Genomic DNA, 17,058 nt, shown 5'->3' with positions numbered 1-17,058 from the left:
TTAGCACTCAGATAAAAGAGAACAACAAAAGATTGGCGTCGCGTCGTCGCGGCGCTCACGCATAGCCTATTTGTCGCGTATTGTTCTAGCCCAAGAACGGTATCCATTAGTGTATCCAACAAAGACATCCAGTAATCCGGGTGCTCATGTTACGACAGGCGTCAGTCGCGCCCATTGTCCGCCATCGAGAACTTAATGGGGCCCGCACTCGGCCTTACCTGGAAACATGTCACCGCGACCGGGGTGACCACACTGTATTAATAGAAAAATAGCACGAATTGAGTGATGACTACCCGATGGTAAAGGCAGTGAACATCTGAATAATATTAATTCATTTATTTCCGATCAAAATGAATACATATTAGTGTTAGTATTAATTAGGGGCTTCGCTATTTTGATCCCCGTCGATCGTGAATACATATTAGCAATTTGTCAACTTTTTTGTTTTTATGCAGAACAAGGCAGGTATTTGACCGCAATCGCACCTGGTGTTAAATGAGATGCAGTCTAGAATGGTACACTTACTGTCCTGTAAGTGCCTATTAACTCTCGCCTTGAAAAAGCCCGGATTACTAATTAATTAATATCAAAAACATTTTGGATAATTAGTCACACTGACATTTCTACAGAAGTTAATACGTTCAAAAGATTGTCTAATCCTCAAGATCAAACTAATTAAATTTTGCATCGATCCGTAGCTACGGCACTCAAGTTACTCAGCCAAATTGCTCCCACAACATGACTTAAAACTTATTAGCAGCTTTGCTCAATATAGTTTGCGTCTTCAGTGCATATTCGCACCTCCCGTTGGAATGCTTCACACATAAGACCAACTGTGTAATATAATAATATGGAAGTGTAACTTCCACAAATGTGATACTACGAAATTAGCTACGAAACCAAAGTGCTACGAAATCTACAGCGCTACGATGGCTACGAGCTACGAAATCTTTGGTGTTACGAACTACGAAATTTATAGTTACGTAGAGAATGCGAGTGATTGGCTTGCCTCTTTAAAAATACTCGTACTTAGATTGTGTAATGGAATCTCAAATTAGAGGTAAAAGAAAATATGTACTTTGTTTGTTAGGGCTTATTCGAGACAAAAGAAAATACTTTATTAGGGCTTAAACTGTCCTAACCGACCCTTTTAGTTCCACGAAATAGCTCTTAATGCCTGACAGACAAAAGATTCTAAATATTTGTCTAGACTTTTCTGGGATTGATAATAAAAAGTGTTCCACTAAATTTAAATGAGAAGGTATTTTAAAAAGTGCTTTCTTGTAGTCGAAACTTCGTAAGTGATATTTCAAAGCACCAATGCAGTCTTTTGTAATCATGATGCAGTGAGATCTATTCTTTTATACAAGGCACTAAGTGTACAAAATAAGTAACAAGATATGACAAGCTGAGTGAGCCAAGATATATGCGGCGCGTTGCAACTGCAACAGGCGTGATTCAAACCACGGGTTTGCCGACACCTGTGTCTCACATCTATTGCTTCCAAAATCAGCTTTAAGTTATGAACACACGGTGCATTTTAGCTTGGCGTTATTACGCTCAGTCAAAAACGAATCCCTAAATGGACAATTTCGCTTTCCTTAAGTGGGCGCCGTAAGGACTATTTTCGCGCTCTATGCACTTGAAATGCAGCACAATATTTCAGAAGTTGTAAGAAATAACCGTGCGACGCGACGAAAGCATTGTGGTGCAAACTAGCGTGGCGTGAGCAGTGCTTCATCATGGCATGGGGTTGAGAGGAGCGAGTGTACTGATGCCGTACTTCATAATACGTCTTCTTTAAATTGCGTTCAGAGGTTGTGTCGGCTGGGTGCAAGATAATTTTGAATTCATTAGAATCGGGGTAGCATTTTGACTAAATATAGAAGTCGATTTAGCCGTCTCAGTTGTCGCTCCGGCAACTGGGGGGTATAGTGGTTCAATTCAATACAACATCAAGGTTAACTAGTGTCTGGCAGTTGTGCAGTTAGAACACTCCTAAATCAACATACATGATGCTACGACACATGCTGAGTGGCTCACCTTTTCAGTATCTTGTGTATGTATTTTATTTTTTCCAAAATTTTCTAAATGATGTTGTACCTATGTGTGATAATGAATAAACATGTTATCTTTCTTTCAAAAAATCAAGATTTGGAAATAAAATCAGTAATATTTTTTATTGTGGCGTGTCGAAACAAGCTCTAACATAAGGACCCCTAAGCCCGGCTGGTTTCCTTTCACAACTTTTTCGATATTCCCACATTTTTCTATTTAAACGCCTTTGTGTTTGACAAACTTAGAAATACTTATCGAACTTCAATCAAAGCTCTTTCATAGGAAGCGTCTCTGAATCGAACTTCAATGCGGACACGTCTTGATACTTTGGAATTTAAAAATGAAACAGCTAAGTACCACACAATGGCCGGGGGTGAAGTTTTGTAGAAATTTTCAAAGTTGGAACACAATGGGACGGTACTGATACGTAAGCTCTCGCAGGTGTCGCCTCAACACGAGCTGATGTGGACCGTGAGAAATTGAACCTGGCAAAGTACTGGAACGTTTTTGTTGAGACAACTCAAAGTAACCCCACACTGACCCGATGATAACGCTCAAACTGTTTTGAATGCGTAATTTAAGCGGTTTTTGAAGATTGTTTTATACAATACATTCTCACGGAGAGACTTTTAGACGGAAATATCATACATTTTCTATACTACCTGTGTTAACATCACAGTATAATGTAAGTATCTACGTAATGGGTGTTTTGACCAAAATTCCATTATCATACTCCTAATTTTTAAAGTAATCTCAATGTGATATAGAAAGACGAGTTCTAAGAATAGAATTAAATTATATTAGGAAAAAATGCACAAGTCATACTATGTGATTTTACCAATACCTACGATGTATCAAACATTATATTAGTCCTACACCGAACTGTTTTCGGATCGTTATTTGATTTGTTTTATATGGATTGGTTATATTATCTGATATTCAGTTATCCAAAATACCGTAGGCAAACGAAAATATTATGATAACCGTCAGAGGAATATGAACCTTCCATCGAGCGATGCCTGGTTCATTGGTTAAAGCATTGGTTCCCAAAGTGAGGGGCACGCCCTACAGAGGAGGCGTAAAGACCTTTAAAGGGGGGCGCGGGAAATCTGTGTACTTAAGTATAAAAAACCTGCGACCGCTGAGAGAATGCATTCTAGACTGCTCGATACGACCAATAAATAATCTTAACTGGAGGAGGGGGGGCGGAATTTTTTGTATGGTAGAAAGGGGCGCGGCTCAAATAAGTTTGGGAACCAATGGGCTAAAGTAAACAGGGATTGCGTTTCATTTCATTAGTGGTCGACTTACATACATCTGTTCACTTCATTAGCGCTCCCGTAATAAGATTAAATTGTTTGCATTTCATCATAACAGCCCATTTTAGGTATTTCATTATTATGCGATTAACAACGCGTTGGTTTTAACGTATTATGTTCTGTTCTACCGTAATTCTCTTTTGTTTTTGGGAATGTTGTAAAATAATCTTCTTGTTGATTTAAATATACGTTAACAGTATTTTGACGGTCTTTATTCGCAGTTTCGTTCACGTAAGTAAAATTTCGGACTGATTAAAATTACACTAAGTGATTTTTCACCTGAAAATCGAATCCAAAATCCTCAGATCGAGTGGGTCCATAACCACTAGATCATGAAAACTTTTTCTTTATTACTAATATTGGTTATTGTTGTTGTTGAGTGAGCTTTATATGTTTCGTGGCTTAGCGAGCCAAACGAGAGTTTTCAAACGTTTTGACACGGTTTTGATAGACATTACACTATCGTTATGTGCATGTACACGTGCACACACAATAAACTCACCCACCTTCGTGAGTTGCAAGAACTATAATTGTAATTAAATTACTCACAAAAAAACCAAAGCAATTCCTCTCCAACATCGGCCAAGCCACTCAACAGCGTGGGATATCCGGTGGCCTCTGTAGGGCGCCCCGCCTGGGAAATAATACTATTTCCGATGGGGCCCCGCGGGACAAGCAACGAGGTTAGGGCGCCCCAGAAACGCTGCGCAAGGCCAGGGCACGCGGCATGTGCCACCGCAATTAGACGGTGGTCTAATTGTATTACTTGTGGATTTAATCAAACCATCAAAGCAAAAAATCTGCTTTTAAAAATTGGTAATAAAAATAAAAGAAACCCTAAATCCTGGAAGAACTACTCAACGGGTTAAAATTTGTTAAAATTTATTACACGAAAGTTACAGTAACAAAACAAAAAAACAAAATAGTATAGCTTTTAGGTAAGGAAGGTGGTCCAACTGCTATAAAAGATTTATACAATTCTACTGAAACAAAATAGTATGTCTGCATCTCAAAACTTTCCTTTTTCATTTCATGAAATTTAAAAGCACAGTTTAATGTAGTCATTATTCAGATTCAAAAATCATAGAGCGCGTTTTGAATTTCACGAATCCGCGCGGGCACGTGAGCCGGCGCCGGAAATACGCTAAAAACGTTCCCTGATAGCTGGCACGTGACCGCTGAATAACCGCCACAGCCTGATGAAAGCAAACAGTAAAATGCAGAGTCTGATACCTAAGTCTGTCGCCGTAACATCAATGTTAACAGCATTGTAGTGTCCCGGCAGTTGGGAGGTAAGATAACCAGTTCCTCTGTGGTCCAAGATTCCAAGTGAAGCTCGCTTCCACCTTCGGCTTGATCACTTGTGAGATGCAAGCTAAGAGCTCCCTCGTTGTGTAAAAAAAACTCACTCTTCTTGGTGATCCATATCTAAGAAGGTAGCAGCGAGGTTTTAAGTAGCGAATATAGCACTAGTACGCACTGGAAGACGTAATACAGGCAGGCCTCTTACTTGGTGGACCAAAGACTGAGCGTGAGCGGTCCAAAAGAGAGCGAAGTTCCAGACACGCAGATTCGAAGGTTGTGGAATGCACTTGCAGGCTGGCAGCTAGGACTGATCATTGTAGAAATACGAGGTGACCTATTCATGTCCAGTGGAGAGACATGAAGTCTTTAGGTTATAAGAAGACGATTCGCAGCGAGTAGACACTACACACAATATAAAAAGCCTGTTATACTGTTGCGTCTCTAAAACTTTGCTTTTTATCTCGAATTCATGCAGCTTCCTAAATTGTAAGTTGAAAAAATGTTTAACGTTGACTGCTTGCGCTGTTGCGTTGTGCTGTGGCACGATCGACATCAAAAATATCATCACAATGAAAGTGCACAATTGATATCTGAATATTTGATATAGAATAGTAGATAAGTAGAATCATAAAAAAGTCTTGTATTTTTATTTAATTTATGTTACAAGAGTAAGTAACTATATGAAACCTACACTAAAAAAAAATATTTTTCCTTGTTATTACTTTCGGCTTTGTCCCGCGCAAACCTTACAAAGTCCAAGGAGTCCAAGAAAAGAAATTTCACAATCAACCGTCCAGTTTCAAAAATTACAAACTTAACGGGGAGTGTGGCAACATTTCCTCTAACTCTTGCCAAGTTTGCCCTTCGAACTCACCAGAATAGAATGGGCCCCGAAGTTGCTTCTTTGTCCCGCCGGCGGTTGGCTTCCTCGTGGAAGACCGCCAGAGTCTATTCACGCTTTGGGTATTTGCCGACGCTTGTTTTGCAACTGTGAATATTTTTAACCCTGTTGTGAAACAAAGAACACGTTTGTAGGGTATTGTACTGGTTTTTTAAACGGTTGCCCAACACTTTCCTTGCCCGAAAGGTTGTTAGGCTTCGTTAACTTTCTTTATGGCTATATTTTTCAAAATTGTAAATATTTTTTTAAAAGATAAAATACACAAGTCGATTTTTAAATAATATGCAAACTGTATGCCAATTTTCCTCTATTACAAAACTTATTCCAAACTACAAAAATAATAAAACTTTTCAACAACCTGTACAAAAATATTTAGATCATAGTTTGAATCTGTGTATCAAGACATCTTGCGGTACCAATTAATACTCTACCTTCTCTATAGTTTACAGAGCAAGTGAAAATACTCACAGAAAAATTGTACGACACTCATTGCCCATCTTTTTATAAAGTTACTTGCACATTAATAGAAAATGGAAGTGTGCCTTGTTTTGTACAAAAAAGTCGTACCTCGGGGAAATTATGTAGCCTGTTTCGGATCTCCTTCCACTCAACCGTCATCACTCTTGACTTGTGGTATTAGTACATCTAATCCTGTAATGTATTTTGGTGACATGTAGAATATTAAAATAATATCTAAACTGAACTTGGAGCGTATAAAAGTAACTTCTAAAACTGTCATAAAACTAAAACAGATACTAAATGACAAAAGTGTATGGAGTTTAGATGCCTAGCGATGTTATCCCGAAGTTGTAATAGCGCTAGCTACATATCTAGTTTGAATAGCGTTTATATAAGTGCCTAAAAGAGCCTGTATATTCATGTGTGTACTATTGAATAAATACTTAATTTGAATGTGTGTGACGACGTCAAAGCATCGTTAGATTATTATCACATAGCTGCGTGCATATTTTCTCTCCAAAGACCCCTCTGCTCCTATTTTCTTTAATTATATAGTTACGTTATCAGACAGACGGTAGGCGGCCATTATTAGAGCTTATTCAAGACTCAAAATGGCTAATGACGTACTTTCCTCCACGGGGCACTTCAACGTCCAATCAAGATATTTATATTTCATATTTTTCGATACAAAATTATAGTTAGATCACGTAAACACTTATCGCCCACATATTGTGTCTCGCTTCGTTAGAAAGCACTTGTGAGAAAATGAAATACAAAATGGAAAATGTATTTTGAAGCTACTTATCTATCTACAGGTTCATTAGTAAGCCACTCAAACATAACAAGCGTATTACAATATAAATTCTGATATTATTATATTTGAACAATTTTGTACTTACTCGCTCTCGTGATTCTTAACATTTTATAGAACTCAACAAGTATTTTTTCATGGAGCCTTTATAAATATTTTTGTTGAAATTGTTTTGTATTTCAACTATACTGTTTTAAGATCTCAGCTTTTTTGTAGAGTAAATAAATAACAACAAGTTTCGCAATTATGTAACCTTTATAAAAAATTCTATCTGGTTGGTCGAATAGAATATGTCAGATGCTTGGAGCTCCTTATAATGTCTTGCATCAGCCCCATTTGTTAGGTACTATAAGTACAAGACAGAAAAAATATTTAATTTTCTTGATTAAAAAAAAAATACTAATAGACATTACACCAATAAACTTAATTCCGAGTTCAAATAAAGACCAGTATGATCTGGCACAAGTGTAAAGGCTTGTAAAAATTCAGTGTCACCGAGCCCCGGTCGGAGCCAATCGTATCGTGCGTTACATCCTAGAGTGTCCATTAGGTTCGTTATCTCCTTATTTCGGTGGATAAATTCCCGCGTTAGAGGGCTGGCGGCGACAAACATGCCCGGAAAAGGGGGAATGTCACCTCGTTATCGGGATTGTTGCAATTTTATTTGAAATCGATATTCACTGAGACACACATTTTTCTTCGCCGTGTGTGTAAGAGGACGCCGTTTGTGAAGCGACGGTTGCACTCGTTTGCGACGTTTGTGTTGTGGTGCTTGTCTTTTGTTACCGATATACTATTCAGGGTTCAATTTAACGGTGTCCTATAAAAATACTTAGGAGTATACTTAGTTTTCTTTCCGTGAGTAAATCTTTTTATTTTAAAGTAGGTACTTAGTAGCAAAACATGATTTTCCTATACGCTATTAAAATTGTTTCTAAGTAACATTACTTCAAAGTAAAATGAAATACGTTAAACAGCATACTCGTACACTTACATTACATTAAATAATGAAAAGGCTAGATAGAATGAAATAATTATATAAAATCAAAGCGGGGCGCTTTCTTTGCTTGTATTATTTTTAATCAAATGGAAAGGGTGAATTTAAGAATTAAAATCCAAGAATCATGTTAGCATCAACAAGTTGGTCTTTACAAGTATTACGTATTCTTTGAAATTTTATTTCAGCAAATACAAAGCAAGAAATAAAGGTTTGTTGTAAGTATAGGTTGGCGTGCAAATTAAAACGAAAACTTAGTAGTAAACTGTAACAAAAGTCCAAGACTAATCATGATTCATTTAATAATTGATTTGGCAAAAATAATTTCATTTACTTCTCACGACGTATCAAACAGCGAAAAGGTATAAAAATTATTAGAAAAGCATTCGCATAAAAGATTCGATTTAAAAAAAACACTTCTTCAAAAGAGGGTGGGCCTCTGTCCAGCAAAGCGGCTTCCGAGGCGTTGAGCCTTTGAGCGACATCAAACGACGCGAGATTACTTACGCATTAAACATACACGCGGAAAACAGCTAAGTGGGAGCTGGTGTTGATGGGAGTTTCTTACACAGAAGTTCTTGAAGTTTTTTAGAAGTTCTTGAAGTTTCGTTAGAAAATCAGCTCGTTCGTTCGTTCGTTCGTTTCAGCCAAATGACGTCCACTGCTGGACAAAGGCCTCCTCCAAGGTTTTCCACAATGAACAAAGTATCCCTCTTGTAGAGTAGAAAATCAGTAATCAGTTCTTGATTATACTCGGAGCAATAATGCTAGAATAATGTTGTTAATTTTCTAATGTGATTACTTGCGCATTAAACATACACGCGGAAAACAGCTAAGTGGGAGCTGGTGCTGATGGGAGTTCCTTACACAGAAGTTCTTGAAGCTTTCAGAAGCGTTCTTGAAGCGTTCTTGAAGAAAATCAGTATCCCTCTTGATTATACTCGGAGCAATAATGCTGGAATAATGTTGTTAATTTTCTAATGTGATCAATGTGTAGCAAACTTTACTTGCGCATTAAACATAGGTAAGTTAAACACACGCGGAAAATAGCTAAGTGAAAGTTGGTGTTGATGGAAGTTCCTTATAAAAAAGTTCTTCAAGCATGCATCATCAGTGTCCGACTTATTGCCTGAATATTCAGGAAAAGCCGAAATTTTGGCGTCAAGTTTATTTATTACGAGATCCGTGAAATTATTGCTTTCAGAAAGGTGTAAGAAACGAAAACTATTTTGTCTACTAATTCTTACTTCTTTCATCAATTTTTTTTAAATATCTCTTTGTATCTCTCTAACCACTCTTTCTTTCTACTCTGTTTTAGACAAATAAATAAATTAACGGGCAGACAAGATGTAGGTATTCCTATGGCTAAGAGATTCGATTAATTTAGAATATTAGTTATTCTTAGAACCATTTATTACTAACGTAATTGAAAATCTAAAATAATTTGCTATCCCAGCGTTTTTATTCGAAACAACAGTATCCTAAAGCGGAAGCGGCATTTTGTTAATGTTATTTTGTCCATAAATATTTTATCACAGTAATGGGAAAATGTTAATGACGTCACAATTGTCGGCGTCCGGTCTCTGTAAATTCGAAACTAAAGAAAATATGGGTGTTGTTGCCTCAACACACGCGTATTATGACAAGAACGGAGGCTCCAATTCGATANGTAAATAGTTTATCGTGAAATACTTTGCCAAACAATAATTTGCGAAACAATAATATGCCAAAAACGACATTTGCGAATTAAAAGTTTGCAATAAGTTGTTTAGCCAAATGAGAATTTGCCAAATGAAAATTTGCGAAACGTTGTTTGCGATGTGATAATTTGGGAAACGTTTTTTGGCCAAACATTAGTAATCCGCTAATTTCACAATAGTCGATATAATAGTTATATTAGCTAAGGTTACGAGTCCATAAGTGTGCATGGTGACACCACATTGCATACTTTATTTACGTATGAGGTTAAAAAAATTGATGAAAACTGCCAAAACTAAAAATATTTTTTCTTTGTTCGCAGATTCTTTTACCTCTACCACTTTTCGTTCTACGCANAGAACGCCGTGCGTCTGCAGGTTGGCTTCCGTCCGTGGCGAGGGTCGATTTTAAGGTTGGTGAAGCTCAGATTACCTGTCTCTGTGTTGCGAGGACTGATCTACCTTTCATCAATTTTCTATTATAAAAAACCTATACAGTCCACTTTCAAATCAAATTCCCTGAACCAGCGTAATAAACGCAATTTTCAGTGCGACATACGCACACAGGGTATTTCATAAAGAAACAACTTACTTTTTTATTTATGCTTCGGTTTTTGTTTAGGTGTAAATTAGTTCATTCATAACGTTTTTAACAAATAGGGGCTTATTAAAAAAATGGGAGGCTTATTAAACTCCCGTTTTTTTCTTGTCATTTAGTATGGAAATGACATTTTAAACCAATGTTCAACGTGTGTGCTGTGTGTAACTTTTTTGTAATAAGGCCCTTGATTGGTTGTTCAATATTTCCGTGCCTGTATCAAATTGAGTTGGCTAACAGTTTGTCATAAGAAGCAGTACATTTTACGCTTAAAGGAGTTTATTGAATCTCTTAAGTTAGTCACGTGCAATAATTCCCATCATTATAATAACGTGTAAACACAAAACTGGAGCAGCTCGTATAAATTATAAAGAGTCGAAATGCCCATTTACAAATTCGGCTTATTACATCAAAATTATTCAGCAGCCGGATAGGTGGGGGACGAAACTGAATCCTGTTGAACTAACTCAGTGCGAAATCACTTTCGCCTTGCCCTTTGATCTCGAGTGCGCAAAGGAATGTTATTCAGTAAAAACATGCAAATTCGATAAAGTATAACGCAATATTACGGAGACCGGCTGCCGGCGCCGACAATACCGAGCATCGGAAATGCCATGAATATTATTTGCCGGTGTCGGAACCTGGACCCTCCAATACAAGACACAGATTCCGTGTTCAAATAGACAAGTTATTTTTGACGCTTAGGCTATTGGTTAAAGTACTACTTTTATTATGACGCAAAATCTAAGGCTGCATTGCACCATCACACTTTAACTTGACAAACGTCAAAAATCTGTCAAACTCCATACAAAAAACACCGGTTATCGTCATAGTTACGGTCAAAGTTAGGTGGTGCAAATCAACCTAAGTTATCTCTACGTAAAATTGTAATTCAAATGATCGATTTTCATTTCAATGAAAACAATTGATTGATGTCTTATTAGAAAGAAATGTTAATTTCCCGCGGTACCAATTCACCGAAAACCAACTTACCGATGCTTCATCATCAATCATCAACAGCCCTTTACAGTCCACTGCTGGACTATGAGCCTCCTCCACTATAGTGGAGGGTTTTGCCATAATCTCCACGCTTGGCAGGCGGGTTGGAGATCGCAGTTTAAAGGATTGATGTTTTTCAGAGAGCGCTGCTGCCCATTCTCTGTTTGATGTGTAGTCCCTAAGTCGCCTCTTACGACACCCGCGGGAAGAGTAGGGGTTGGTGACAAATGTATTCTACTCTGCCGTCACCACACGGCTTATATTTCGTAGAATGTAAGATTTCACTGATAAATACTCTACTGAGAAAAGTTACCATAAAACTGAATCTCATATTTTATTATTTCTCAAGCGTTCAGAACTTCAACTACTTAATAAGGGTGGTAGGTATTCTAAATGTTACGAAAAAATGTTTTTCTCAGTTATACAAGATTATTAATAATGTAATTTCTTAGATGTGACGTTAAAAGACGGTCCGCTTTAAGTATATTTTCATACATTTTCGTATTTAATATGTATTATTCCGTTTTGTGAATATTTTATGATCTCGTCTTAGCATGTGATGGGTTGGAATATAAAAGGATGAACGCAATTACCTTACAAGCTTGCTTTCAACATAAATTGAGTTAAGTTTAATAGCTTAATCCTAAATAAGTATCGCAGAATAGAGAAGCTCCATCAAAATGATGAGACGAGGTCACCTTAAGAGCCTTACGTTATCCCACGAGAATGTAAATATAATGCAAAGTACATAATGCTGAGATGATTAAGTAAATATTGTTTTATCTCATGTTAACCGATATATTAAGTACATATATTTATTTTGATCTAATAGGTTTTCTAATTTAGATATGTGATACATTCACGCCTCGATTCTTATTATTCTCATCTTAAAATACTTGAGATGACGCTAATATCCTATTCATACTTTAAAACACCGTTTTAATGCTTTTTACATTCTGTCAAATGTTAATTAAACAGTGTTTTAGTTAAAACAGTTTTGTTAAAGGATGTTTCAGATAAAGTATATGAATAAGGTATAATGGTATAGTCATATCTAAGTTTACAGTTACTTTGACCAGACATTAGACGCTTACGCTGTAAGCCAGCTTCATTCACATAGAAAAAAATATCTGGATATTGACGTTGCATTATGATCTATTATTTTAAATGTACAATATCAAATGCGCACATACTCGTATACATCGTCCCGCCCGAGTCCGAAACAGCTGGAATCCGCAACCCGGGCGAGTCGCTAACGAAATGCAATTCCGCGGACATACCGTCGCGGTTTCACACGCGAGTATGACAATTTGTACTGACAAATGGCCCTGCGAATCACGGTAGTAGTTCAATGCACTAGCACAATAATTTCAATTCTATCACATTATAATTTTACGCGCTGTGCGTGCTAGGTAGTTGATGATGTGTGATAATGTGAGAACTAATTGAGAGTACATTTTAATCTTATGTTCACGATAAGTATTTCGTACTGCCTTTTAAAATACAGTAATAATGATAGATATTTTATCAGATAATTAAATTTGTTGGGCGTGTGTGAATCTGACTAGATTTATTTCGGAAGTATGTAGGTACTATTGCGATGGAATTAGATGTACCAAGGCACAAGTTACACTGAGCTAATCGTGCTGATGAGTTACCTCCTGAGTGCGGTCGAGAGATCCGACTCGGTTCTTAACTTTACGAAACCCGTTATTAGGGGTACAGTATTCTGTGCTAATTTCGGTATCCTTCCGTTTGGCCAAATTACTTTTCGCCAAATTTCACTTCGCAAACAACTTATCGCCAAAGTTTCATTTCCCAAATGAACTTTTAGCAACTGTACTTTTCGCAACTAATTCATTTGGCCAAATTTTACTTGGCAAATGTTTATACAGCAAATGTTTTATTTTGCCAAATATTATATCCCAAATAATTTGTTTGGTCAAATTGACACTTAAAATATACATAAATGGGTTTACCCACCGTTACCCACAAATCAAAGCATAAGGTNAAGGCAGGATACTACATTTTTGATTATTATAAAGACTGACTTTAGTGTCATACAATTTAAGTCTTAAAACTTAATTGTTCGTTAAGTTTAATGCTACTGTTATTAGGCTTAAGAAAAGTCATTATAAATTAGTAAAATTTGTTTTAATAATAATATTTTTTGTTTCAAAAACTTGCATATTTTTATAATGGCAAAGAAAAATAAAGAGTTTGTTTACTTAAAGAAAAATACTAATTGTTTTTGTCCATAAAACATTCCCCTGGGTGGTTGCAACAGTCCCCTGTCGCAGTTTTGCGAAAAATCGCCAATAACTCAAAAACTAAGGGGAAAATGTGTGGGCTTTTTTAGATATGTATTTAAATTACTATTGCCCTGAATTTCATTAGCAAAATTTCTCAACAATTAATAAAATTACTTCAGGACAGTCTTGTATGGACGATTTTCCAAATAGCAGAGAAACACCCATTTACGTATGAGGTTAAAAAAATTGGTGAAAACTGCCAAAACTAAAAATATTTTTTCTTTGTTCGCAGATTCTTTTACCTCTACCACTTTTCGTTCTACGCATACCACTACCGCTTCAACGGGCAGTACAGCAGCCTGGCGCTGGTCACCTCATGGCTGTTTATACAGGTAACACCCATTTATGTATATTTTAACCGACTTCAAAAAAGAAGGAAGTTTTCAATTCGTATTTTCATGTCCACGTCTGAACTGATTGGAACCGTCTGGAAAATGCTTTTTTTAAAGGGTTTAAAAAAAGGTAAAAAGGTATGTCCTTGTCGAAAAACACACTAGTTACCACGACTGAGTTGTACCACTTAACTTTAAGCATAACTTTAACGATAACCGGTGTTTTTTGTATTGAATTTGACAAATTCTTGACTTTGTCAAAGTTAAAGATGGTGCAACCCAGCTATCTGATATGCGACCAAAAATACTGTCCATAAACGTCGCCAGTTCCGCCCAAAACTCATTACCCTTGCATATGCAGCCGTATCAAAACCGTAATATCGTATTAGCTCTCAGCTTGTGTGTTTAACAACACACATTTTGGTTTTCATCTGACCCCAGCATATGGTCCAAACAGACACTCTTTGATATCCCGCGTCCATTTCGTTATGGGAACTTATTACAGGCGTATTTAATGTTTAAACGGGCGCGGACTCTGGCATTTTGACGGTAGGCCCCGGGCGGGCGAGCGCAGTGTAAGTGTAGGGTAGTAGGTCTACTGCGCAAAAGGTGCACTTGTGTGTTTTGATGTTAAGATAAAATATGGAGGGAGAAGTTTTATGCTTGTTATGAGACATAATTATTGTAAAGGGACTACTTTTGAATGGTTTTCACGTTTACGTCATTTAGAGAAAATTACTTGAGCATCTTATGGTGCTGAGAAGAAATTGTGTAAAAGTTACGCATTCAAATAAAAATAAGTTCATATACGACACGAGGCGTCCAGTACAATAGGCATTTCTGCATACTAAAAGAAATGGTCCCACTGCATTGTGCTTCTGTTGTAGTGTGTATTCGCGTATACTTTGTATAAACATTTTGTTCCGGTTCACATTAATGAGAGGACGCGAAATATCAAACAAAGAATAGTCAAAATTGGGAATAAAAACTAAACAAAAAAATCTGTCTTTAACTTTTATATCAAAAGTTCTAATTTATATTTATAACTAGCTTTCCGCCCGCGGCTTCGCCCGCGTGGAATTTTGTCTGTCACAGAAAAACAATATCGCGCCCGTATTTCCTCACCGTTTAGACCTACCCTGGACTACGACAAACATTTTAAAACCAAAATCAGCTCAATCGGCCCAGCCGTTCTCGAGTTTTAATCAGACTAACGAACATCAATTCATTTTTATTTGTATAGATTATAAAACGTATTCTATTTTGTCATTTGTGCTTATTATTTTGTTATCATAATACCGTATTTTCTACTTTTATATCAACTGGAGTTTGAACACAGACTCACATTTTCTTGAAAGTTAAACTTAATTGAATAAATATACAGCTGTGCACGCAAAAAACATGTCATCCAATTAAAAAGCCAGGAAATGTTCCCGCTTCAAAGTTTATTCTTTAATTTGTGTGCCTTGTATCTTAGTAAAAATTATTTATATTCCTCTTATTTACATTCCATATTGTTTTATTGACAAAAATGTTTATAATATTGCTCTCGAGTTTTTTACCAATAAAGATCATTTAATAACTGAAAATACAATATTTTTGTCTTATTAACTTTTTATAACTACCAATATCTCGCTTCTGCACTGTGATAAGACCGGCAGCGGGTGAAAGCCTAGTTTTCTTACATTGCTTTGTAGGTATCGCTCCATATTGCTCATTCTGTGATTTGACAAAATTGCCATGCGATTTTAATAGACTCTCCAAGCGATCCTCAAACTAGCATAAATAGATAAATACATCCGTGCTTGCCGAATCAATTTAAAAGTTGGGTGAGAGTTATATTTTAAATAAATGTCCTCAATAAATTATATTTTTATCGTGATTCACAGAAGTGTTATTATTTTTAAACTTAGAAAGCTCCTTACCGTAGGAAGAGGGCTACCCCGCGAACATTTGTCAACGAATCACGTTCCCATACGTTATTGTGACGGAGTCGCGCTGACAGTAAGTACCCCGCAAAACTCAACTTTGCCCTCTCTGATATAAAATAACATACAGGCTGTTCATGAAGCTTGAGTTAAAAACAATTATAGGGGGCATTTAGTCACAATCAGGTGGCCTTTAGTTTTAAATGTCTTGAAATCAGCGCAACATTTAACACAACACAACAACAACATTGCGTTGGAATAGAAACTGTCAATTTTAGTACATAACAAATAAAACGGATTAAGATATCAAGCTGTCTATGTGATTGCAAACTAAAGTTTGATTTCTATTTGAGTCGATTTTTCGTTTCTGCCGAATGACGTCCACTGCTGGACAAAAGCCTCGTCAAAGGATTTGCACAACAATCGGTCCTGGGTCGCCCGATTTTTATTATACTACATTAACAGAACTCAGACTAGTCAGTTTCTGTTGGCGCGGACTATACTATGTCTCATATTCATAAACAAACATTTAATTGCACACCCTATATAACGTATGCGATACAAACTAGTGTGGGTGGCAATTTGATACTTCTCCACGTGGACACCGCAACAGCGCCAAAGTTTGTCAAATGTTTTCCGGGGCAATTCAAACAGCATTCGCGTGCGTAATATTAAATCCTCATAGCCTGTAGCGAATACACAAGCACATGCCTAGTTCAAAAGACGAGTTAATTCACTACCACTACTAACACATTGCACATGCTAGTTCAAAAGTCAAGTTAATTTTACTATTATTACTACTTATCCTATCCTACTATTATTATAAATATGAAAATTTGTGAGGGTTGATGTATATTACTGTTTCACGTAAAAACCACTGAACGAATTTTGATAAAACTTTACAACGCTACAATTTATAAAGATCTCAACTAAATTTCACACGGGTGAAGTATTCGATAATTTAATTCAATTGTTAATTAGATTACATCTCGTTAATTAGACAGCTTCACTAATGAGCTGACTCGTTTATTAAGAGAAAATAACCCATAACGGATGCAGGATATCCGATAAAAGTCAATTAGTATTTTTACACTTACGATATTTTACGTTAGGCAAGAGCTCCAAGTTCGTTTAATTGATTTAAAGAGATATTATTATTTAGGAATAAAATACTGGTATGTATATTTTATTTTAACGTTTATATCGAAATACTAAAATGTCTCTCTCAGACGTTGCCATACTCCATTGATAAAGTTCCCAATGTTGTACTACAATTATGTAATAATAACCATCGGAAATCAATATGTCTCCCAATACCTATCTTTGTACAAGCACGGTACCC

The 17,058-nt window shown here is 36.5% G+C and overlaps 1 protein-coding gene across 3 annotated transcripts in view; it reads left to right on the top strand.

Annotated features, from left to right (window-relative positions):
* LOC114362863 (uncharacterized) overlaps window positions 1-17,058 on the top strand; it is a 127,587-nt gene that overhangs the window by 103,426 nt on the left and 7,103 nt on the right. For all 3 annotated transcript variants that reach the window (XM_028318426.1, XM_028318424.1, XM_028318425.1), the window contains exon 10: window positions 13,689-13,788. In XM_028318426.1, coding sequence (XP_028174227.1) covers window positions 13,689-13,788 — 100 coding nt within the window. The remainder of the gene's footprint in view (window positions 1-13,688; window positions 13,789-17,058) is intronic.

This window comes from Ostrinia furnacalis, unplaced genomic scaffold (genome assembly GCF_004193835.3).
Source record: "Ostrinia furnacalis isolate ACB-3 unplaced genomic scaffold, ASM419383v2 OfSCF6844, whole genome shotgun sequence".
NCBI lineage: Eukaryota > Metazoa > Arthropoda > Insecta > Lepidoptera > Crambidae > Ostrinia > Ostrinia furnacalis.
Note: the sequence above shows the minus strand (reverse complement) of the source record. Positions and strands in the feature narration are given on the sequence as shown.